This window comes from Gadus morhua, chromosome 2, assembly GCF_902167405.1.
Source record: "Gadus morhua chromosome 2, gadMor3.0, whole genome shotgun sequence".
Lineage (NCBI taxonomy): Eukaryota > Metazoa > Chordata > Actinopteri > Gadiformes > Gadidae > Gadus > Gadus morhua.
The window spans coordinates 6,610,065-6,635,114 of NC_044049.1; the positions used below are offsets into that span (position 1 = coordinate 6,610,065).

Here is a 25,050-nt window from a genome sequence, read left to right on the forward strand (position 1 = left end):
ACAACAAAAGGGATCTCTATTTTATTGCTTCTGCAATGTGGAATAAATTCACGCTTATAAGGGAAAAACTGGAAAATGTCTCATAATGTATCCTTTTCTTTTTTGCAAACATATTCCACTAAGTCCAACTTTATGCAGTCATTTTGTGACCTTGCATGAACGTATTTATATTTACATAGCAAGGACAAATCCGGTGTAAAATGGATTTGGGATATGTTTGGTATGATAACGAGTTGGAACGTTCGTTTTGGAGCACAAAAACCGTGTATAGACGCATTCTTCAGTTGGCTGTTTTTAGCTGATTCTATCAAAACGCTATAAACTTGGAACGATAGGGGCATGTGTTATGGTAAAAACTAAATCGCTATTTTAAACCGCTTAAGAGGCTAGAAGTAGAATATAGAAGTTAGATGACTTTGTAAGTGTACAGATTGTTTATTAAAAATGATTTTTTTACACACAATACCATCAGTAGATCATATAAAATGTCCTTTTTAATAAATATCTGTACACTTACAAAGTTACCAATGCCTCGTTTTTTATGTTAAGACCCTTATTATACTACCAAGAAGAGTCGGGCTACTTCTAGCCTTTTAAATGGTTTATAATAGCGATTTAGTTTTTACCATAATGCCCCCATCGTTCCAAGTTTATAGCGTTTTGTTAGAATCGGTTAAAAACAGCCAACTGAAGAATGGCTCTATACGCGCTTTTATGCTCCCAAACGAACATACCAACTCGTTACCATATTAAACGCTAAAGGCCAATTTCCACTGGAATCGGCACGGAAGCGGCACGGCAGCGAATCGCTCGCCGAAAATAATTGAAAGCATTAAAGTCAACGTAGGCTATTCCACTGGATACGGCACCGGCACGGCACGGAACCGTCCCCAAACCGGCACTTCGTTTACGATACTTGCCTCTTCTATTTCCGAAAGTTGCCGGTTCGCTGCCGTGTCTCAGAACACGACTACAGCCAATCAGTTTGCCTTTGCTCATGAATATTCATGAGCTCACATCGATCCCTATACAATTCACGGGGTATAAAGAAGAAATGAAAGTCTGCGTCGATGCCTCGCAAGTCCAGTGTCGCGAGAAGACGTTGCCATGACATCTAGAAATCATAGGTCTACCGTATTTAATGGGTTATAATATTGATGCATATATTTTATGTAGGGTTTGAATATAACTAAACCCCGAATATAACTATTGTATGAATAATTATTATAATTATGCACGTCTTGATCCATAGTCGGAACGTGTCCGTGCCGCTTCCAGTGGGGATTGCAGTACGGAACACAGCCGGTTCGCTGCCGTGCCGCTGCCGTGCCGATTCCAGTGGAAATTGGCCTTAAGACGCTAACGCTCTACGCTAAGAACCACGGGGGCCCCCAAGAAATACCCTTTTAATCAATAACAGTCATATTGATCATATTCCATTAAGTCCAACAGTCTGCTTTAGTCCACCTCTTCGATGGTGGGCCCCTGGGAGCCAGCTCTGGCCTGCTCTCCACAGCTGCCTGCTGGCACTCCCCCCCGGTGGGAGTGCAACAACGTGACACTGGGGATCAGAGTGAGCGCTACCTCGGGAGTCATCCTGCTGATGGTGGGAACGTCGTAGCCAGAGTTGATGAAGTTCCCCGTGTACTGCTCCAACTGGAACTCCCTCAGCCACAGGTAGATCGCCTCCGCATCCTGGGGGAGAGAGAGACAGACACACAGGTTGAGAGCAAGACAGGCAGGAGGACATACAGATCGACAGATGAGAGATGGAAAGGAAGGCGGGCCTCAGACAAGACAGACGCACAGAGAGGCATACACAGACATGCACATGGCGAGGCAGACGCAAACAGACAGATTGCTAGGCAGACGGACGGACAGATTGCTATGCAGACAGACAGACAGACAGATTGAGAGGCAGCCAGACATGCAGACCATCTATAAAAAATCAATTAATACACAATATACACAATATTATTCTGTACACCTCATTACTTTTAGGCATACTCAGTCGGGGGGTAACCAATATACTATAGCGGTGGTCCCACCTTGCCAGTAGCTGCTGTTGGTGGACAAACTGCTGGGTGAAGCCCTGCTCTGGCGCCCTCTGGTGGTCCACAGGCTGCCTGCGTGGCGTTCCTGTTGCAATACAGAACAATCTGAGGGGTGTTCCACGAACGGAGGTTTAACAAACACTGAGTTAACGCTGAACTCTAGGTTGATTGACCCTGTGCCGACCAACCCAGAGTTTTCGGTTCCACAGCAGCGGCTATGCATTAGTTCAATCAACTCGGGGTTGGTTAACACAGGGTTGTGCGCGTCCACGCCAAACTTAAAAAGATGTGTTGTATGGATCATGGAAACCCTGATCGATATGGCGAAACGGGCCGCTTATTTCAATGAAATGGAACTCCAGGTTCTCCTGGAGAGCTATGACGAGGAGAAGGACATTATCACAAGAAAAGGGAACGCTAAAACCTCTGGAACCCGGAGAACCAAAGCCTGGCAGCGGATCGCTGACCGCGTAAATGCGTTAGTTACACGTCAAAAGCATGATCCTTAATATTTGAGCCATGAATATATAAATATCCCAGTTAAGCATTCTTAAAGATCCTACCACTTTCTTCTAAAACAATATGTAGGCCTACTCCGATTGCTTCCAAGCGGTCAGAGGATCAAGTATAAAAATGAAGTATAAAAAACATACAAACTGGTAAGCTTTTCCCACCATCGTATTGGTATAAATTTAAATAAGCCATTTTTTTAAGCCAATCGTGAAAAGGCCGACAGTCGGCAGACTGGATCTGGCCCTTTAATTGTCTTGACCCCGGTGGAGGAGCTGTTATTAAACATAAATTCAGGGCGCCCTGGCATGGAGGGGGTAGCCTACCTGGAGGTACCTCCTCAGAGAGTCAGGGGCCATACCCCACTGGTTGAATGTAGGTTTTTGTGTTTTCTTGTTTTTTAGATTTTTTTTGCCTTCGAAGTAACACATGCAAACCGTGTGCTTGCCACAGCGCATACTATTCCAAATGTTTCTTTTTTTGGTAACTGGGTAGAAAACCTAAAAGTGACAATTCATCAACTTCACAGATAAACAGGGGTTGACACTAAGGTTTCAAAAGCACTTGCCCATCGGGCAAGTACAGGTCAGGTTCAACTTGCCCGAATGTAATGTTCACTTGCCCAAATTATAATCAGAATCGTGAACGGGCCTCTTTTTGCCAGGCACCCGGCCTGGTTTTGGGGGGGCTCAGAAAAATCATCCTAGCTCAGACTGAAGCTGAATGTTAGCTTCCACACATGTGTTTAAAAAATAACAAACTTCTCTTTGTTTACTTATTTATCGAGCGGTCACATCGTGCCATGAAGTGATTTCAGTCCACAGTTGCAACCTATTAAAGCTATCGCCAAGTTATATGTAGACCTGCATGATTTGATGCAAATGTACATAACTAAATGTCAGAGGTAGTAGCAAAGATATGTCTTTTTTAACTTTCAAGTTTCTTGTAGCTCTAACTGAATAATCACAATCGCGTTTCTAGTAGGGTTGTCAGTCACGATACTGGATTTTCTAACTTCAACACTATTCCTGGAAAAAGATCGATATTCTATACCATTTTCGATATCAGGGGAAACGTCTTTTTCAGGAAAGAACATACCCAAAGTAAAGAGATTATATCTCCACAACTTCAAGGGCGATAATGTCATCTTTGGGCCAAAAGAAAGAATGTTGTGCAAGTGAAATATTCAATGGGGATAATACTTGGTTAAAGTGACTAAAGCCATGGAACACAGCATAAGTGGAAGATAACATTTCCACCTGAAATAATTATCAGTTGGTCGTTATCAGTTGGGAGCGCTGTCTTACTATGAGACACAAATAAGGTAGATATCTTACAATTTTGACACTTGACACCTCTATTTAAAGTTCAGGGCAATCGAATGCACCAAGCCAAACACTCGCAAATAAATATATGGCCACTAGATTGCGCTGAAGAATATGTTTTCTGATTGAAGGCAATTTACCTATTTCCTAAGAAACCTTCTCTTATTCATTGATTAAAAACACCATGTTAAGTTGCAAAATTTGGCCCAGATACTGGATAATCTGTTTATGGTGGTTTTATTCGATCAGAATCAACTTTGTGGACAAAAATCACAAAGGTAATACTTCATTTTTGGTTGTTAAAAGAAAAGGGGACGTTTCTTCTTAAGTTGTTATTTGCGAGTTTTAGTCACAGAATGATATGGTTTGGACTGTTGGAATAAGTGGAGGCTCAGCTTTCATGTAATATATACAGCAGTTTGTGAGGGTCCAATTTCGTGAAAAAGATCGCTATTGCTGTGCGCATGTGCACAGTTATGAAACACAAAACCGTGTTCTTGACTTTCCTTGATAATTTGCCTCAAGCCAAAGTACTTCCAAACTGCACTCCTCCATCACTACTCCATTTAACTTCTACCTAAACCGTTCGCGGAGGTGCTGCACTTGAGATGCTAGCTGTGTTGGCTAACCTTTAGCGAATCACTGCCAGAGACCGCACTGCGAGTGAGTGACAGAAGGCGGGGCTATATTCGCACTGAAGCGATGCGTGTCTGTTAACTCGCTTTCCGAGAGAAGAGAAGACAGCGCGCTGATCAATTGCAAATACTTCTATTTTGTGTGGTTTTGCGGAACAAAAGGTTGTTCTGCTGTTTCTAAAAACATTTGAATAAATAGCTTTTATATTAACATCCACCCAAAATCCACTTGCCCGTTCGGGCAACCAGAAAAAATCTCAACTTGCCCAAACATTTTTTTTACTTGCCCCGGGCAAGCGGGCAACCGTTAGTGTCAACCCCTGATAAAGATGGATTAATGCTTGTAATGAAGCCGCCGGCTACGATCGAACATTCTCTGGTGGATGCAAGTCCATTAGGACCATAGGCGTCGATTACGGGGGGACATGTCCCCCCCACTATTTGAAATACGAATTTTGTCCCCACCACTTAGAGTCGTAGAGTCTAAAATCATGCGATAGGTGCGCACGAAGACATCATTTATTAGATAGGCCTACCTAATAAACCGTTGGAACACACAAGACCGGAACCCATAGCAACGCCGGTAAACAAACCCCGACTCCCGAGAAGCCCAATCCCTATGAGCTCCCCGCGCTACGGCCACCCGGGTCGCACAGAGCTATTTGCCGTGATATTATATTTAAGCAATAGATCACGCCAGGCTGTGGTATGTATGGCGACACATTAGTGCCTTAAAGCACTCATGTGATAAAAGATTCATTCGGGCGTATTATATTATTCCACACGCGTAGATATTAACTGCGGGCGCGCAAATGATCTCTGCGCGCGCGCAAATTACCTCTGCGCGCGCAAAACAGCCTCTCGCGTGCGCAAATTACCTCTGCGCGCGCAAAACAGCCTCTCGCGCGAAACAGCCTCTCGCGAATGATGTTCTATTTCATGTAGGCTACGCCGTCTAGGCTTCGCCTTATGGGCTTGTCCCATGTAGGTTTTTGTGTTTTCTGAAAATTCAAACTATGCACCTATCAGCGTGGGCACCGCCCACATTTCCCACGGTATCGTGTATATAGCGCGTTGAATACCGTCGCTCATCCTCCCTTTTCTTTCAGCACTTGTGCTTATCAGCAAGAAATTGAGAACTACTATTAAGAAGAAGATGAAGACTTAAACACGGATCTCCCGAGCCGGTGGCAGCGGCTCGGGCGAGGCCGCGGACAAACGGCCCCTTTTCAGGGCCACCTGAGAGCGCTCCTGGAGCTAGGTCCTTTTCAGGACTCCTATGCGCCTCCTGTCCCGCCTCCCTGGCACCGGGTGACGGGCACTTGGCGTGCTCTGTGTGCCTCGGCACCGACCACGCCGAGGCTGCTATGGCGGCCCCCGTCTCCTGTGTCGCCTGCCGGGAGCTGCCTGAAGAGGGGATCCTCTCCAGGCATCTCTTCTTTTCCCCTGCGGTGGACCTGACGCGATGGCATCATCGACGCCGACGACGACGCCTCCATGGACGGCGACTCTGCGTCCGGTTTTTCCCGCTCTCGGGTTACAACCGCCACCGTCGCGGGGAGATCATGGGAGAGGCGGCGGCCATCAAAGGGTTTCCCATGCCGGCCCCGCCTCTCGCCCCCGTATCTGACGATATGCAGGGCGAGTGCTTTCGGACCCCGATCTGCTTCCTGGCGGGTTACCCCTTGTTCCCGCCTGTGCAGCACTGCTGCAGGTGGGGACCCTTCTACCCTGAAGGCTCCGGTAAGCGAGGGGGATCCCTCGCCTGGAGCCTCCACTGGCAGCGCTTCTCTGTCCGGGCGCCGGATGGCGCCCTAACGAAAAGCCGCTGCCCCCCGACCGCCTCCAGAAGCAGATTGTCGGCCTAACGGACGTTAGGCCGACAATCCGCGGCGGCGGTCAACAACATCGCCCTGCTCTCCTCTGCCATGGTCTCCTTGTTGGCTGACAGGGAGGCCTACGGCCCGGAGGAAGCCGCGAGATGGCTGGCGGTTTCCCGCTTTTTCCAGCGCCATCCTCCAGCTATGCCAGCCGATAGCCGTTTCGGCCGGCCGGCATATGGCGTGGGCTACCATGATTCAAGGGTCATATGGCTCTCCCACACTGCGGTGCAGGAACGAGAGCGGGCCAGCCTCGTCCAGGGTCCACTAGCGCCTGATGGCCTATTTGGTCCCCGGTTCTCCGAGGTGCTCGCGTACCAGCAGTCATTCCGTGAGAATCGTTCCCGGTTCGGGGCGATTCTCACGGGCTCCTCCCACCAGCAGGCTGGGAGGAGGCGGGGTCCGGGCCGATCCCAGCGTTCCAGGGGGCCGCCTCCGACTCCAGCCCCGGTGCCGCCGCAGACGGGTAGAGCAGCGCCACGGACCGGTAAGTTCCGGAAGCTTGCTCCTACTTTTTCTTTCCCTATTAAAGAATAAGTAAAGACCGTTCGGCCGAACAGCGGTACATGGTACCTAGGAGCGATATTCCTCAGGCCACCTAGGTCCTACGCTTGTGGTGCGTTCCTCCATGTTGCCTCTTCCCCCCTCTCAGCCCTGTGGCTGTAGGGTGGCGACCGTATGACGGCGTGTTCACATGGCCTCTGGTTCACCTGCTTCTAAGAAGCGGCGTCCCTTGGAGCCTCGTGGACGGATCAGAGACTCGTTGCACGAGCCCGTGGATACGGCCGCTTGTACCGGTCTCCCAGTTCCCCACATTATAGGTGAGGAGACGGGTCCGCGCGCTGTGGCTACAGCCTGCGGCGGCCGGACGGCTAGCTCCCTGTTCAGCGGGCACGAGCGCGACGTCTAGACAGCTCGTTGTTTTTACAGCGGCTGGATCTGGTACGTCTCCTACGCTCGCTGAGCCTCCTCCCGTTCATGGGAAGCCCCCCTTGGCTCACACGCAGTGTGGAGGCAGTAGGGGCAGAGGAATACGGGTTATTCCTGGACGGTCTTCCTCAGCTGTCGGCTCGCCGACCGCTATGCGTGTTGGCAAGAGCGATGCGTTCTGCCATCGTGGTTGGACACCACGTTGAGATGGGGCCATCCCATACAGTTCAAGCGTCGTCCCCCACCCTTTATGGGGTTGGTGGAGACCACGCTACGGGACCCGGCTGCGAGCAGGGCTCTGGCAGCAGAGGTGACACGTCTCTTGGTAAAGGGGGCCATCACTGTCGTTCCCCCCCACGAGTCTCACCTAGGGTTTTATTCCCGCTACTTCCTGGTTTCCAAGAAGCCAGGGGAAAAGATACCAATTCTGGATCTTTGGGTGTTCAACAGATCCGTTGCCACGAGGAAGTTCAGAATGCTCACTGTCGGATTGTTCCGGTGTGTGAGAGAGGGGGACACTTAAATGTCGCCCTCTCTCACTTAAATGTCGCCCTGTTAAATGTCGGAGCTCGACGCTGTGAGGAAAATGCTGTTGCATTTCTTTCACCTGGTGCGCGGCCGCTCCCCTGCTCTCCACCGAAAGGCGGTCGAGCTCTGGCTTTGGGCTCATCAGTATCTACTCAGTCTGAGAGCCCTGCATATCGCGGGCGCTCAGAACTTTGGGGCGGACCTCATGTCTCGAGGCGGTCCCCGCCGAGACGAGTGGCGGTTACATCCCGACATTGTCAGACTGATCTGGCAGAAGTTCGGGACAGCACAGGTGGACCTCTTCGCGTCCAGGGAGAACACGCACTGCAGGTGGTGGTTCTCCCTCAGCCCTCGGGATCTTCCCCCGTTGGGGATAGATGCGTTGGCACACACACCTTGGCCGCGGGCTCTCTTGTATGCGTTTCCTCCGCTCCAGCTGATCCTTCCTCTTCTGGAACGGGTCAGACAGGAGAGTGTCCCTGATATTAGTGGCCCCGGAGAACCGTTCAGCTCTGTGATTTCCAGAGCTGGGCGCGCTCTCGCGGTCAGCGCCGTGGCCAGTACCGTTCAGGCGGATGCGCTCTCACAGGCCCACGGGACGGTGCACCACCCGCCCGATGTCTCGGGACGGCTGTTGGTTTGGCTCCTGAGAGGTTGATTCTGCAGGGCAAAGGTTTGCCTGAGACGGTTATCAACACTATTCAGAGCGCTCGTGCGCCTTCTACTTCTTCCCTCTATGCGGCGAAGTGGTGCGCCTTTCTCTAATTGGTGTGAGAGGAACCACGCTGTCCCATCTCAATGCGAGATGGGAAGCGTGCTTTCGTTTCTGCAAAACGTATTGAAAAAAGGTTTGGCCTTCTCCACTATCAAGGTCTATGCGGCAGCCGTTTCGGCTGGCCATGCAGGCTGTGATGGTGGACCGATCTTCAGCCATCCACTGGTCAAGAGATTCTTGCGTGGGGCTAGACGGGTAGGCCTGTTTTCACGCGTGCTTACACCACGCTGGGATCTCCCCACCGTGTTGCGCGGATTGTCCAGGGATCCTTTCGAGCCTCTTTCTCAGGCCCCCCTGGATGCCTTGTCATTTAAGACGGCACACTTGTTGGCCTTGGTTTCTGCCAAGCGGGCCGGTGAGCTAACCGCTCTGTCTGTCAGCCCGAGTTGCTTGTTGCTAAACGAGGACAGCTCCTTTGCGTTGCTCAGACCTAATCCTGCGTTCCTCCCGAAGAACATTAATAGTTCTTTTCGGTCGAGGGATATTGTGCTTAAGGCTTTTCACCCCCCGCCTCATTCTGATGAGGCGGAGGCGGAGTTGCATCTCCTATGCCCGGTTCGGGCGTTCAACGGCTCTACTCAAGGGCGTTTCGGTGGAAGACATCTGCGCGGCTGCGTCTTGGTCTTCCCCCGGCCCCTTTGTCCGTTTGTACATGACATGTCCAGGGGCTCACTCTGCAACTCTGCGCTAGAGTCCGGGACCCCTTTTACGGCTTAAGAATATAGACATGTTCTTTAAAGCGGCGTGGTTAGATTTCCTCTCGCCGGCTGGCGAGTTGGACTTGATTAACAGTCTCACTCTCCCACCTTTTTTCAAATGAAAAACAGGCTAGGGAGGTTTTTTTCCATTGGCTCGCCAATTGTCAGGTGGCTTTGTTTGCCAGTGTGGCACTCCCGCCGTTTTTTCTTCTAAAAACGGCCGAGAGAGTCCCCTTATTGGAGAGCCGGATTCTGTGGCTCCGCCCCCGGTAGTAGCGGACCTAATGGAAGCCGTGTTGCTCTGGTTTTTCTTTTCCTTTTCATGGGTTCCATGAAGCACGGAGTAGAGCCGGAGTCTTTACAGACTCACTTTTTTCTCCCTTGATCATTGCCTTGCTTGATCTAGGAGGAATTCGTTTTTTATTAAGCTGTTGTGTTTTACACTTCCCTGGCTTTTTTGAGTCTTAAAGGTTGGGTAGGTGATTTGCGAAACGCCAGCAGATTTTGAAAATACACAACTCAAATGGTCCTACCCCCTCTCCTTCAACGCTGACTCTGACTCCACCCATTCCAAGTACCTGGACGCGCAATCATGCACGAGCGCGAACAGAGATGCGCGAGAGCGAGCCAGGCTAGCTTAGGTTTTCGTTTAACAACATGGCACTACATTCAGCTGTAAATTGCACCCAGTACCGCGGGAAGTAGGAGTGCTGGAGGTGCTGCAACACCCCCTGTCCGAGGCCCTGTCTTATCACAGAAAACGATCATTTCTAAAAACTCCGGCCAAAGTGGAGATTTCTGAAAACGCCGGTTATGTGTTGTCGTGTCAACGGGGAGAAACGGGATTTTAGGTTCTGAAGCGTCACATTATGCACCAGGAAATGCTTAACGTCATGTGAGCGCCCGCTGTACCGTATTGGTCCGAATATAAACACAAACCCCATTGTAAGACGACCTATATTTGGAAAAAAGATTTGAAGACCAGATCCGTTTTTTATGAATAAATAAATTGTATTCATTGAAATAATATACGAAAATAAAAAGGCATCGAATAAAACACTGCATTGCCACTAAACAGTAGTGCAAATAGGCCGTACTGATGTGTACACCAAAGACTATTCCTGACACTCCTCTGCCCCGCTGTGTTCGCTCTGGCTGTGGTCGCTCCGAACTGTTTTGGCCCGTGGCAAAGCGAGTCATCCTCGCGCTGTCCAAGGCATTTTGAGACGCAGCATTTATTTAATGCTCATATGACCTAGTGCTGAAAAAAGGTTATATGAAAAAGTGTGAGGGTAGCGGTGGTGCGCTAAACTTGTTCTGTGAGCAGCTGGATGTGAACGATCGATTTTCAACTGTCCGCGCATGCACTGGTGTAATTGAGCTGCGCTGCTATACATCTTTTTTTATCAATGTAACGAGTTGCGAGTCTAGTGCAGGCTGAGGTTTTTTTTTCCCCAGCACCCCCTGCTGAGAATACGTTCTCGCTGCAATGGTTGGACCAGATGTTATAAACATTAAACGGTCACATAAATCATTACTATTTTTAGAAAATGTATGTTTGTTTCATATAATTGTATTGGAAGTCCTGGTTTTCACTAGGGTTGCCGCGGTGTGGACATTTTCACACCGAGTAATACACTCGTCTCCACACCGGTATTACCGAGTATAAACGGTATAAACTTTGAAACTAGGTCAACCGCCACACAAGCATCGGTTTTTAGACCCTTCTCGTCCTTCAGTTGCCGCCAACGTTCGAAAGCAGCGCCTAGGATTATTCTTGATTTCAGTTTTTCTCTTTCAGCGTTTTTATTATCAATTACTCTCTGAAAAAGAGTTTTCCTTCTCTTTGCTGCTGGTGGTGGTGGTGGTGGTGGTGGTGGTGGTGGTGGGGATGGTGGCGTCTTGTCTGCCATGGAAATTGTCTTCTACTGCTAGGTCCAAATGTGGATTAACTAGTTCCAGTAGCTACCGCAGGATAACAACAAACAGGAGCTTGCTCTGGGTCACGAGCTCTGGGTCACGAGTACTGCACGAAGGGGTCGCGCGCGGGGCGCGGGGGAGGGGGAGTGCAGTACGACCGTTTGATTGACGTACTTACTGTCCAATGCAACTCGGTGGCAATGGAAATGATTGGCTGGAGTTTTTCGAGCCCTGCCCGTTCCACAGATGATTGACTTGTTTAATTTTCATGTCAGTACTTCTAACTCAGTGGCTGTAAGCGGGTTATGATAAGGATTTCAAGTAATTTTGCAAAAATGGCCAAAAAAGCAAATCACCTATACAACCTTTAATGTGTTCTGGTGACTTAGGTCGTTTTGACTGGGGTCCAGCAGGAGTACATTGATCGGGCTCCGCTCGCAGCTTCACCTTAGCCCATAAGGCGAAGCCTAGACGGCGTAGCCTACATGAAATAGAACGATAGTTATGTTATTATAACTCTAGTTCTATGATTGTAGGCGTAGCCGTCTAGTTTCCCACCTGCTGTACCCTCCAAATGCTGAAAGAAAAGCGTGGAGGATGAGCGACGGTATTCACCGCGCTATATACACGATACCGTGGGAAATGTGGGCGGTGCCCACGCTGATAGGTGCATAGTTTGAATTTTCAGCAATTCTCCAGCTATGCCAGCCGATAGCCGTTTCGGCCGGCCGGCATATGGCGTGGGCTACCATGATTCAAGGGTCATATGGCTCTCCCACACTGCGGTGCAGGAACGAGAGCGGGCCAGCCTCGTCCAGGGTCCACTAGCGCCTGATGGCCTATTTGGTCCCCGGTTCTCCGAGGTGCTCGCGTACCAGCAGTCATTCCGTGAGAATCGTTCCCGGTTCGGGGCGATTCTCACGGGCTCCTCCCACCAGCAGGCTGGGAGGAGGCGGGGTCCGGGCCGATCCCAGCGTTCCAGGGGGCCGCCTCCGACTCCAGCCCCGGTGCCGCCGCAGACGGGTAGAGCAGCGCCACGGACCGGTAAGTTCCGGAAGCTTGCTCCTACTTTTTCTTTCCCTATTAAAGAATAAGTAAAGACCGTTCGGCCGAACAGCGGTACATGGTACCTAGGAGCGATATTCCTCAGGCCACCTAGGTCCTACGCTTGTGGTGCGTTCCTCCATGTTGCCTCTTCCCCCCTCTCAGCCCTGTGGCTGTAGGGTGGCGACCGTATGACGGCGTGTTCACATGGCCTCTGGTTCACCTGCTTCTAAGAAGCGGCGTCCCTTGGAGCCTCGTGGACGGATCAGAGACTCGTTGCACGAGCCCGTGGATACGGCCGCTTGTACCGGTCTCCCAGTTCCCCACATTATAGGTGAGGAGACGGGTCCGCGCGCTGTGGCTACAGCCTGCGGCGGCCGGACGGCTAGCTCCCTGTTCAGCGGGCACGAGCGCGACGTCTAGACAGCTCGTTGTTTTTACAGCGGCTGGAGGACAGCTCCTTTGCGTTGCTCAGACCTAATCCTGCGTTCCTCCCGAAGAACATTAATAGTTCTTTTCGGTCGAGGGATATTGTGCTTAAGGCTTTTCACCCCCCGCCTCATTCTGATGAGGCGGAGGCGGAGTTGCATCTCCTATGCCCGGTTCGGGCGTTCAACGGCTCTACTCAAGGGCGTTTCGGTGGAAGACATCTGCGCGGCTGCGTCTTGGTCTTCCCCCGGCCCCTTTGTCCGTTTGTACATGACATGTCCAGGGGCTCACTCTGCAACTCTGCGCTAGAGTCCGGGACCCCTTTTACGGCTTAAGAATATAGACATGTTCTTTAAAGCGGCGTGGTTAGATTTCCTCTCGCCGGCTGGCGAGTTGGACTTGATTAACAGTCTCACTCTCCCACCTTTTTTCAAATGAAAAACAGGCTAGGGAGGTTTTTTTCCATTGGCTCGCCAATTGTCAGGTGGCTTTGTTTGCCAGTGTGGCACTCCCGCCGTTTTTTCTTCTAAAAACGGCCGAGAGAGTCCCCTTATTGGAGAGCCGGATTCTGTGGCTCCGCCCCCGGTAGTAGCGGACCTAATGGAAGCCGTGTTGCTCTGGTTTTTCTTTTCCTTTTCATGGGTTCCATGAAGCACGGAGTAGAGCCGGAGTCTTTACAGACTCACTTTTTTCTCCCTTGATCATTGCCTTGCTTGATCTAGGAGGAATTCGTTTTTTATTAAGCTGTTGTGTTTTACACTTCCTTGGCTTTTTTGAGTCTTAATGTGTTCTGGTGACTTAGGTCGTTTTGACTGGGGTCCAGCAGGAGTACATTGATCGGGCTCCGCTCGCAGCTTCACCTTAGCCCATAAGGCGAAGCCTAGACGGCGTAGCCTACATGAAATAGAACGATAGTTATGTTATTATAACTCTAGTTCTATGATTGTAGGCGTAGCCGTCTAGTTTCCCACCTGCTGTACCCTCCAAATGCTGAAAGAAAAGCGTGGAGGATGAGCGACGGTATTCACCGCGCTATATACACGATACCGTGGGAAATGTGGGCGGTGCCCACGCTGATAGGTGCATAGTTTGAATTTTCAGCGCGCGCAAGCGCGCGCACGGGACAAGCCCATAAGGCGAAGCCCAGACGGCTACGCCTACAAACATAGAACTAGAGTTATAATAACATAACTGTCGTTCTGCTCTCGCGCGAACTTAGTTTTGGCACTATGGGGGAGGGAACCAAGGCAGGGCGGGCTTGGCCGTTTCTGAAGCGCGATATTTGATTGACAGCCCTCCTCAGCCCTCCTCTCATTCAATTCTGAATTGTACAGTAAATGGCTGAGACGATAGTTACTATTGTAACTCTAGATTCTGGTTCCTGATGGCGAACAGGACGTGAGGGAGTAGCTGGTCCCAGTTCTTTCCATCGACCTCCATCACCTTTTTCAGCATGCGTTTTAAGGTCTGATTAAACCTCTCTACCAGTCCGTCGGTCTGGGGGTGGTAGACGGAGGTCCAGAGGTGGCGGATCTGTAACAGACTGAGTAGGTCCTTTACAGAGGCGGACAGAGTACACAGATTCCTTACTTGAGTAAAAGTACAGATACCCCTTGCTAAATTTTACTCAAGTACAAGTAAAAGTACTACAGTCAGATGTCTACTTAAGTAAAAGTACTAAAGTACTTGTTTTTAAAAGTACTTGAGTATCATGAGTACAAGAGTCAATTTTCTAAATATTGCATTACTACTGCCACGGTGCTTACAGTACATTTATGTATAGAAATGTCCTACATGGAGTTATGAAAAATGTTTAAGTTAATACCTTGGAGAATGTAAAAGGAATTGAAAGTAAAATCAAGTCATTTATCTTTTTACGCTTTATTGAGCATCTCACTTGCCTAACAAGTGCGTAACACAAGGCTTCACATGTTGTGACAAAGGATAATGCGTGGTGTCTACTCGCACTATATCTCATCGGACACAATAATTGGCTCACCACATGGGAATGACACTCATTTCAAACACAGCAACTCATGACTCAATGACTACTCATGCTACAGTGTCAACATATCAAAGATATACAGCACAGTACTGCATTCAACATACCTCTCAAGTACTGCTCACTGAAAAATAACTATGTTACTTACCCAAGAAACAATTCCAAAACAATGTAATTAAGTAAATGATTTCAGTTATGAGAACAGCATGGGCATAGTTCTATAACACTGTACACTGATATATGAAAAGTAATATATAAATGATTGGTATGAAAAACTAATTAGGCTGAAAATTAGGAAAAACTGCCGTCATTCAAATCAAATAATTTTCAACACTAGTATAATTCACAATGACATAGTATGCTTTAAAAGTGGAAAGGCTAACATCCACACCTCCAAATTATTTGTATTATTATTTGTGTGTGTGTGTGTGTGTGTGTGTGTGTGTGTGTGTGTGTGTGTGTGTGTGTGTGTGTGTGTGTGTGTGTGTGTGTGTGTGTGTGTGTGTGTGTGTGTGTGTGTGTTGTACTTCAGTTCAATCAAATTTCATGAACTCCTTGTTCAACTTGAGGAGAAGTTGGTTCTCAAAATTCTGTGAATGAATTGATCCCCTTCTTGGGGTGAAAAGCAAACCGGCAATGCTAAAAAGCCTTTCACACGCTGCTGAAGCTGGCAGGGCTGTGTTGAGCTTTAGTGAGAGGTTACGCACAGCTGGATAGGGGGCCAGTGTATTCACTCCATCAGCTGTAGCGGCTAGGTATCCATCAAGTTGCTGACTTATCTCATTGGAATGTGTCGGCTTGACATTGGAGAAGAAGTCATCATCTTCAGAAGAGGATGCTGTGGTATCAGGAGACCGAAGACCTTCATCATGTTCTGGCAGATGTGTCTTGATGTAACTAAGGCCTTGATTAGAAACAGCAGAATCACACCAACAAACACACATTTTTGTTATTATTACTCTGTAAGTAAGCAACTGCATAGAATCATTGTTGGATGTAAAGGTTTTTGAAAAAACAAGCAAACAAACAAAAATAAAACGTTTTCCTTACCAAGCTGTAGGACTGTGTCATTGCTGGTCCAGGAGGTTTTGAACCTTGGAACAAGTATGGCTGCTGCAATTAGCTCTGGCTCTGACATCATGCTCTCAAACCGCTTCCTCAAACCTTCAAGAAGAGCATCAACAAGTGGCTTGCAAAATCTGAGTGACGGTCTGGACTTTTCAAGCTTGGTTGTGAGGGTGGTGATTGTCGGGAGCAGCCAGCCCATCTGAATGTTGACTTCACCTTGTAGTATGTTCAAGGACTTCGCAACTGGACTCATGGTGGTGACATATTCCCCTGAAAAGGCTATGTCAGCCGGACTGTACCTAATAGAAACAGAAGAAAATAAACAAACACATATTTCCACAAAATGTATACAGAACCACTGTGCAATGCTGGACATTTATTAATTTGTTTATGTACCTACAGCAGATAATGTGGTAAGCATTATTCTAACAAATTAAGAACACAATTATACATTAACATAAGCTACTTACATTGGAACATTGAGTGCAGCACAGACCGTTCTCACAGACCCCTGTCCTTGGTCTTTAATGATTCTGACCACACGTTCCACGGCCATGAAAGACGAGTTCCATCGAGTTGAATTAGGCTGTACCAAGTGAAGCTTACAGTGTTCCTCTATAAGCTCAGCATTTTGAGGAGACCTTGATGCTTTATTCCAGAGTGCCTGACACTTAGAAAAGGCTGATCTGGACAATTTCTTGTAAGCTTCTGTCGTATTAGCCTTATCAACATCGACTGTGGAAACTAAATTTAGTAAATGACATGCACACCGATGATGTTTCGGCAGCTGATACTGAAGCCCATCATCTTCCTCCAGAATGGCTTCCACATCAATGAGTTCCACCTCCTCTTCACCATCAGATGCATCACAATCTTCTCCTACTTCTTCGATTGTGCCTTCTGCAACTAACTCTTCATTGTTATTTTCGTCCTGCTGACCAAAGACACGGAACGCTTTGACGAAATTCGACCCGTTGTCTGTTGTAGTTCTAACAACCTTTAGACTTATTTCATACTCGGCATGAATGTCGGTCAAAACAGCTGCCAAGGCATCGAATGTGTGGGAGCCTCTTAGTTGACGGCAAGCAAGGGCAGCTGAACGGCGTTCAAAACTGCAAGGATCGAGCCAGTGGGCTGTTACACCTATAAAGCTTCTTCTCCTGGCCGTCCAACAATCAGTAGTGGTGGCAATGTATGGTACCTCTTTCATTACGTTCTTGAGACTTTCTTTCATTTTAGATGTAGCTGAATCAATCTTACGCCGCACAGTTGTGCGGGACATGACAGCACTTCTCGGTTGCAATTCTACAATAAGGTCTTGAAAGGATGGTTTCTCAACCAGGGAGAAGGGCTGGAGACCTTGAACGATGAAGCGGAGGATAGCCTGATCAACCGTCTTCTGAGACACCTGCTTGGTCTCCAACAGCTTAATTTGCTTCCCCTTGAAGCCTGTTCCACCATCCGATGGCCTCTTGCAGGCTGTTGAAGTCAGTTTGGAGTATTTCTCCATATGTGTCTCATGCCTTCTCTGTAAAACAAAGTATAATATTTCAGTTTACACTATATAAAACTAATAAATATTAGGAAAGATTCCCATCATATAGTCTACATAGCAGTATTATTAATTATGAAGTGCTGGTTGTTCATAATTTTCCAATGGTTCCAGACTAACTTTTTAATTGGTTTTACTGGTGCAACTAACTTTAATTTACGGGGATCAGCAAACAGGGATGCAAACACATGTATAGTCAAAAACGAGAGAGGTAATTGAAGCCCTCGCCCCGCAGATATCCATATAATCAGGATGCTACTGAGGCACACATGCACACTGCCTCACACACGCACAGTCTCTAGGTCCCTCTCCCTTGTGCGCGCGCTACACAAATGCTAAAGCAAATATAATGAGCATACTGAGCCAATTTTCATACGGTTAAATCAATTAAAATTAGATGATATCTACATAATACAGTGCCTGAAATTCTACCACAAGTTCTTAAACAAAAACCTTCCTGCTTATTTCCTGAACATGTTCACTCAAAATGCATCCCGTCATGACTATAACACAGGGCACCATCTTAGACTTAACACCCCTACTTACAGGACTGCTGCCTACAAACATTGTATTAGAAATCATATTCCTTATTTACTGACACACTTAGACACATGCATGACAGACAAACTCACTCCACATAGCCTGGAAGGATTAACCCGGTATTAAAAAAAAAAATGCTAACGCGGTTTGGACCACGTCTGTTTCGTGTGCGCGGTCTTGCTAGCTCGCTGTAGATTCCGGTAGAGCAAAGTATTTAGGTGCTTCTGTCTTTCTAACAAGTCCTGCAATATTAGGTCAGGCAAATACAAGACTTTGGGTAACATATCTCTCATGTATTCAAACACTTTTGTAATCCTGTCTGTACGTACCTTGACATGCTTCCGCAAGTTGGATGTGGAATTTTTGTAGGCAGTGATGAAATTCTGCTTCGGTAAACATAGCAAACACTTAAAACGAAAACTATCACCGACTTGTTCGGAAAATGTGAATAGGCTGGCGAGGTGGGGCCACGGGTTTACAAATCCCTGGGATGGACCTGCTCCGGCTTCTTCCATTGTTTAGTCCATGGTTATAACGTCTCTCATCTAATCTGACGGTTGACTTTGGCAGAAAACTGAAGGTGATTGCTGATTGGCTGTCCCAATCAGTGGTGCCTGCACAATCCAATCACGTTTGAGAGGGAAACGACAAATTGAGGATTTAAATTTTTATTTTTTTATTTGAAGTAACGGCTACTCACGGTTATGGATAGAAATGTAGCGGAGTAAAGAGTACAATATTTGCCTCTCAAATGTACTTGAGTAAAGTCGTGAGTACTCCCCAAGAATGATACTCGAGTAAAGTACAGATCCCTCAAAATTGTACTTAAGTACCGTACTCAAGTAAATGTACTCCGTTACTGTCCGGCCCTGGTCACTGGTGAACACTGTGGAGGAATACAAGTACCTACCTGGGGGTGTACTTTAATAATAAGTTGGACTGGACTAGAAACGCTGAGGCTGTCTACAAAAAAGGCCAAAGCCGACTCTTTTTACTCAGGAGGCTGAGGTCCTTTAACATCTGCCGGACGATGCTGAGGATGTTTAATGAGTCTGTTGTAGCCAGTGCAATCTTCGCTGTCACATGCTGGGGCAGTGGGATGAAGGTTGCAGACACCGACAGACTTGACAAACTGATCAGGAAGGCCGGTGATGTTGTGGGGGAGGAACTGGACACCCTGACGACGATGGCAGAGAGGAGGATGCTGTCCAGGCTTCAGTCCATCTTGGACAATTACTCACACTCTCTCTACGACACACTGGCACAGCAGAGGAGCACCTTCAGCAGAAGATTCCTCTCACCCAGATGCACCACAGAGCGCCACAGGAAATCATTCCTGCCTGTGGTCATTAAACTTTACGCCTCCCTTAGAAAGTCAGACAGCCCCTCTCTGTAATCTCTGACCTGACTGTACAATACTTTAGCACAGTGCTGTCTTTTATATATGTATGTATGTGTATATATATATGTATATATATATGTATATATATGTATAGATATATATATATGTATATATATATATATATATATATATATATATATATATATATATATATATATATATATATATATGTGTGTGTGTGTGTATGTGTGTATATATAGTGTTATATATATATATATATATATTTATATTGTCCTTAAATGTATGTTGTTTGTATATTTGTATTTCTTAGGTTGTATCTTTTATCTTTTATGTATGTATACATTATATTTTATATTATATTTTATTCTTAATATTTGTGTATGTATATCTGGAGTTCGTGACAAAAATAATTTCCCCCTGGGATTATTAAAGTATTAATCAATCAATCAATCAATCAATCAATCAATCAATCAATCAATCAAGATGGCTGAGCACATTCTTTGAAATGGAGCATAGTATGTGCAGCTATGTATGATTTCATGTGTGCTAGCTTAAATGTGTGATGCATGTTAAGATGGCTGAGCACATGTGTGCTGGCTTAAATGTGTGATATATGTTACGATAGCTAGACTGCTAGTAAAACGAATTAAGCTTCACTGTATTTATATTAAAAAACAATGATTATTTAGGGTTAGGGTAACCCTAGGCTAACCCTAACCCTAATCATAATTTGTCTCTCCATCATTTGTCTTCTCCTGGTCCCAGGGCTGAGTGGCCTAAATCATTATTTGTCTGGGGGCAGTTCAGGCCCCGTCCACACGAAGCCGATTTCATGGCGAAACCGCAAAGGTCTTGTACGGTTCGGCCTTCCGTCCACACGAAGCCGGCGAATCCGCTGACCGAAACCGCAAACTTCTGAAACCACCCTCGGAGGTGGTTTCAAATCTATCCGGTTTCGTTTTGGTTTCGTGTGGACGCCTGAAACCGACTGAAACCGCAAACCATGACGTCATCGCCCCACCCCTCGACCTCCTAGCCAATGGCTCTTAAGCCCGCGGAGTCTCAGAAATCACAACAAAAAAGATGATGGCGGACTACAAGCTTGTAATCGTTCTGCAGCATATCATGTCCCTTGTTGGGTTGCTAAGCCATTATTTATTGAGAATCTAGTTCACCATCATAGAAGAGCTGTTTGTTTGTGTTGTTAGTGGTTCGGGGGGCAGCCTTTATACGCATGCTCGCCTCTTCTTCTTCTGGATTTGTGTACCAGAAGCAGCGCCCCTTATGGGCCTGGAATGTTTACTACAGCGTTTCTACAGATCTATCCGGTTTCGCTTGGCTTCGTCTTTACGGAGATACTTCGAAACCGGATAGATCGAAACCGTAACGGTTTCGCCCGTTTCGGCTTCGTGTGGACGGGGCCTTAGTCTCTTCTGGGCCCAGGGCTGAGTGGCCTAAATCATTATTTGTCTGGGGACAGTTTGGTCTCTTCTGGGCCCAGGGCTGAGTGGCCTAAATCATTATTTGTCTTTGGGCAGACAAACATTTTAATGCATTAATTTTAAAGAGACAGATTTGCCATTTAAAATGTATCATTAAGGTTCCTGTCAACATTTTTCCAAATTGAATTGTGCTATTTTAGTGCTTTATCAGTTGGAATGAGGTAGATAGAAAAATATGATAGAAAAAAATAAATAATAATAGTGTATACTTTAAATCTCAAGTTCACCTGCAACCGCACCTGCAACTGATCACCTCCAAGAGAAATGGTGGCGGACTACAAGAGGACTGAGCCACCTGTGTGCCAGTCTCCATTGAGAGGGAACAATGTGGAGAGGGTCATCATGCACATACTAATACCTGAGAATACACTTGGACAATAAACTCGACTGGGAAGCCAACACAGATGCACAAGCCGGCTGTACAAAGGGGCTGTGGTCCTTCAATGTCTGCAAATGCCTCAGGATGTTTTGCCAGTCTGTCATTGTTCTCTCCTATATGCTGTGTGCATCACTTCAATAGCCGAGAAAAGAAGACTGAACTGGATGATGGCAATCCTGGATAATGACTCCCACTGTACAAAACATTAAACTAACAGCCGAGCATTTTCAGTATAAGACTTCTGTCAACACCGTGCGAAACGGGCAGGCTGGGGAGGTCCTTTGTCCCCTGGGCGCACCCACCTGTTCAACACCACACAAAAGGGAAGGAGAGAAAATTGACTTTCCAGCATGAGTCGTTCTCTATTTGCCCCTTCCACCATTTCACCTCATCGATAGGGTACTATCCACTGACAAAGTGGTAACCTACTCCTACTCTGTGGCTCTAGCAGCCATAGCAGGTAGGCTAAAGAGTCAGGCTCTGAGGCTCGCTGAAATGGCTACGGAAAAGAAAACAACCAGGTCTAGGAGGATCATGTTATTGCATTGCCCCTGGCTGCAGTAATGAATTATATAGGGCCAAGGCAGCTGGGGTAATCATACATTTCCACAGGCTATGTTTTAATGGAGAAAAAAACACCAAATCTTTACACTGTGATATCAGAGGAATGACAGGAAACAGAGGATCAATTCTACAAACAGCACAAGGTAACAATATCACACTGTCATCCTTCAATAAAAACCTTTTCATTCACATCTCTGAACGTCCTCTTCTTTTCATTCAGGATGGCCTTAATGTCCTTGGTGATCCACGGCTTATTGTTGGCATAACAGTCCGAGCAGGGACATTGCAGTCCACACAGAAGTTGATATAGTCCGTGATGCACTCTGTGAGCCCAATAATGTCCTCCCCGTGAGGCTCACAGAGTGCAGGCCAGTCAGTCACCTCAAAGCAGCCCTGCAGTGCCTCATAAGCCTCCCCCGACCACCTCCTCACAGTCCTTGTGGTCGTAGGCTTCCTCTTCACCAGAGGCACATAGCAGGGTTTGAGGTGAACACATCACATCTCATCAAGAACATCACCAAGCACTCTGGCAGAGTTCTCAACAACATCCTCACCGAAACAAACCTGGTCATCATCAACCGCGACAAACCCCCCCTCCACCACAGCTCCTCCTCCACTGACATCCTGGCCCTCATGCTCTGTACCCCAGACCTCGGCAGAAAAATATTCACTTTTTCTGTAGGCAAAGAAAACACGCCAACTACAACAGCTGTATCCATGTATCAATAAGTACACAAGGACACTTTATAGTGCGACATTGATATTAAAGATGCTTCTATGTGATTCTCCCGGCATGACGTTCCCGTGGCCACCAACGTCCTGTGATATAAATGAGATTGAAGCAAAATCTGTTGTGCGACTTGAAATGTACAATCTAATTTCCTGGATAATAGATGCAAATGAAGAACCAAAACCTGCCTGTTATGTTGGTATTCCAGATGATATGAACTTTAAAGTGACATCTATTTGTCAAGACATCGTGTATCTTGAGTTGAGTTTTCAGGGTCTGAAACAGATACCTAAATTATTATGTCTTGGTCTTACCGTTCGCCATTTGACAGGTTAATCACAAATTGTGTTACATCTAAATAGACAAGGACATTGGGCAGCATAAGACACAGTTGTCGGTCTAGACCAGGGGTCACCAACCTTTTTGAACAAGAGAGTTACTTAAAGGGTACTACCAAGTAATACGAAGGGCTACTTGTTTGACACAAACTTCCTGAAAGTTATTCAACATGACAAATGGTTAATGTTTAACAAGTTTCATGAATATTGTACCTTCCTAATGGTAATGGCAGCCTACCTATCTTTATAACTTTTGGTCCCAAATAATCCAGTAAAAATAAATAATAATAATAATAATAATAATAATAATAATAATAATAATAATAATAATAATAATAATAATAATAATAATAATAATAATACTAACAAACCCCCCTTAAGGGGGGTTTCCAACTTGTTGTGGTTGAAATTGTCCTGCGAGTGAGACGCAGCGAATGCAGTTACTATGAGTGATTTTTTTGGAGTGAAGTTTGTCGGATTACTGAGTCCTTGTGTTCCGTCACTCATCCTAACGATCTCCTCTCTGCCTCTAGTGTCGCAGAGCCCTCGCCTGTCTGACTACCCTCCTGTTGCCCAACCCTCGCCTGTCAGACTACCCTCCTGCCATAAAGCCCCCAAACCCCGTCTTTACTTATCTGTTGGTCCTCAGTAAAGGACCTTTAATTGACTCTCTGTGTCAGTCTCACTCTGTGTTGAGCTGCGAGCATTTGGGTCCACTCGCTCACTTCCCCATAACTGCGTATATACTGCAGCAGGAACTGGTGCTGTTGACAGGGCCAGGTCCCGCCACAGAGACCATGTGCAACTGTAACGAGGCGGCAGGGCAATGTGTAATAAAATGATCTGTTAGTCGATTATAGTCATAGAGGTTGGTTATCTGGTTATCTCGGAGACCAAACGTCTCTGGCCGGTGAATTGATATGATAAATATAGAAGAATGTGTATATCCTTAATCTAAAAATTCAATCCCATGTCATAATTACATTGTGTATGATGTTTTAATCCCAAACCTCCAACCTGGAATTCATTACATTAAAGTTTATTAAATGGGCAGCATGATCAGGAGGTGGAGCGGGTTGGCTGGCAACTGGAAGGTTGTAACATTTAAACTAGCTTGTTTCTTAAAATCAGCTGCTGACCGCTGCAATGCTAAGTCCCAAGTCTTAGCAGTCAAGTCCGAGTTGAGTCCAAAGTCAAGACAGGGAAAGGCAAGTCGAGTCCAAGTCAGAGTCACACCAAAGCCAAGTCGAGTCCAAGTCCAAGTCACAAACTTTTTCAAGTCCTGAACAAGTCACCATGTATTTTTACTTAATAATGTCATTATTAGGCTGTTGATCATAATTTCAATTAATCAATCTAATGTAGTGTCATTTCTTATCAATACAGTTATAATCTGTTCATTGTTTCTGTCTTCAAATGTGTTATATGCACATGCGCCGAAATCCTATGTCGTCTCAGAAGAGATGTGAGAGTGGATGGTGGGTTTGAATTGTATTAGTAGGCTACGGAAGGCACCACTGTGACCCTAAAGTTGGTAAAGCTGCGCCTTGTGTTGCATATGAGCTATGTATCTGGATGTCTGAAAGGACTGCTTGAGTGGATTTCAGTTACAGTATGCCACAATTTTCCTTAAGGAAATTTTCATTACCACCCGCCTGTGTCTTCAGTAGTAGTAGTACTACTAGTAGCTGATGTAGTAGTAGTAGTAGCTGAAGTAGTAGTAGTAGCTGAAGTAGTAGTAGTAGTAGCTTAAGTAGTAGTAGGCTAGTAGTAGATGAGGTAGTAGTATAGTAGTAGCTGAAGTAGTAGTAGTAATAGCTGAAGTAGTAGCTGAATTTGTAGTACTAATGGTAGTAGGGGTGGACTGGCCATCTGGCATACCGGGCGTCATCCCGGTGGGCCGTTGACCCAATGTGGGCCGGTCCGGTCCGCTATGTTTTGTTTTTTTCTCTCTCTCTAAATTCCCTCCAATTGGGCCGGCCAATGGGCAACAGAGGGCTAGCAGTGTGTGGCCAGCATCGACACATATTATTGGTCTATGTTTGTCATTGTCAATCAATCATGGGCTGACAGGCTCAGAGAGCCCTGACAGTGCTGTCAATCACAACAGAAACCAGGGTGGGCTGGACCTCATGGCATGGGCCGGAGTCGTTGGAGTCGGGACGGAGCTGAAAATGGATAAGCGTAAGAAACGCCCGGGTGGCGCTGAAAGACTGCGACTCTCTGGAGGTGGAAGCTGCTAAATGTTCAAAATGTACAGATCTATTAGGTGCCAGGGTCAACA

At 46.8% G+C, this 25,050-nt stretch overlaps 2 protein-coding genes across 2 annotated transcripts; both read right to left on the bottom strand.

Moving 5' to 3' along the window:
* Window positions 1-1,392: 1,392 nt before the first annotated feature.
* On the bottom strand, window positions 1,393-6,972 carry LOC115532946 (caskin-2-like). Its single transcript, XM_030343051.1, has 3 exons — window positions 6,950-6,972; window positions 2,049-2,139; window positions 1,393-1,695 (listed from the first exon to the last, which is right to left on the bottom strand). The coding sequence occupies exons 1-3, from the start codon at window positions 6,970-6,972 to the stop codon at window positions 1,459-1,461; spliced, it is 351 nt and encodes a 116-aa protein (XP_030198911.1). The 3' UTR covers window positions 1,393-1,458.
* Window positions 6,973-15,167: 8,195 nt separating this feature from the next.
* Window positions 15,168-17,555, bottom strand: LOC115561039 (uncharacterized). The gene is made up of 3 exons (XM_030380822.1): window positions 16,269-17,555; window positions 15,781-16,097; window positions 15,168-15,634 (listed from the first exon to the last, which is right to left on the bottom strand). The coding sequence occupies exons 1-3, from the start codon at window positions 17,306-17,308 to the stop codon at window positions 15,264-15,266; spliced, it is 1,728 nt and encodes a 575-aa protein (XP_030236682.1). The 5' UTR covers window positions 17,309-17,555; the 3' UTR covers window positions 15,168-15,263.
* Between the last annotated feature and the right edge of the window lie 7,495 nt (window positions 17,556-25,050).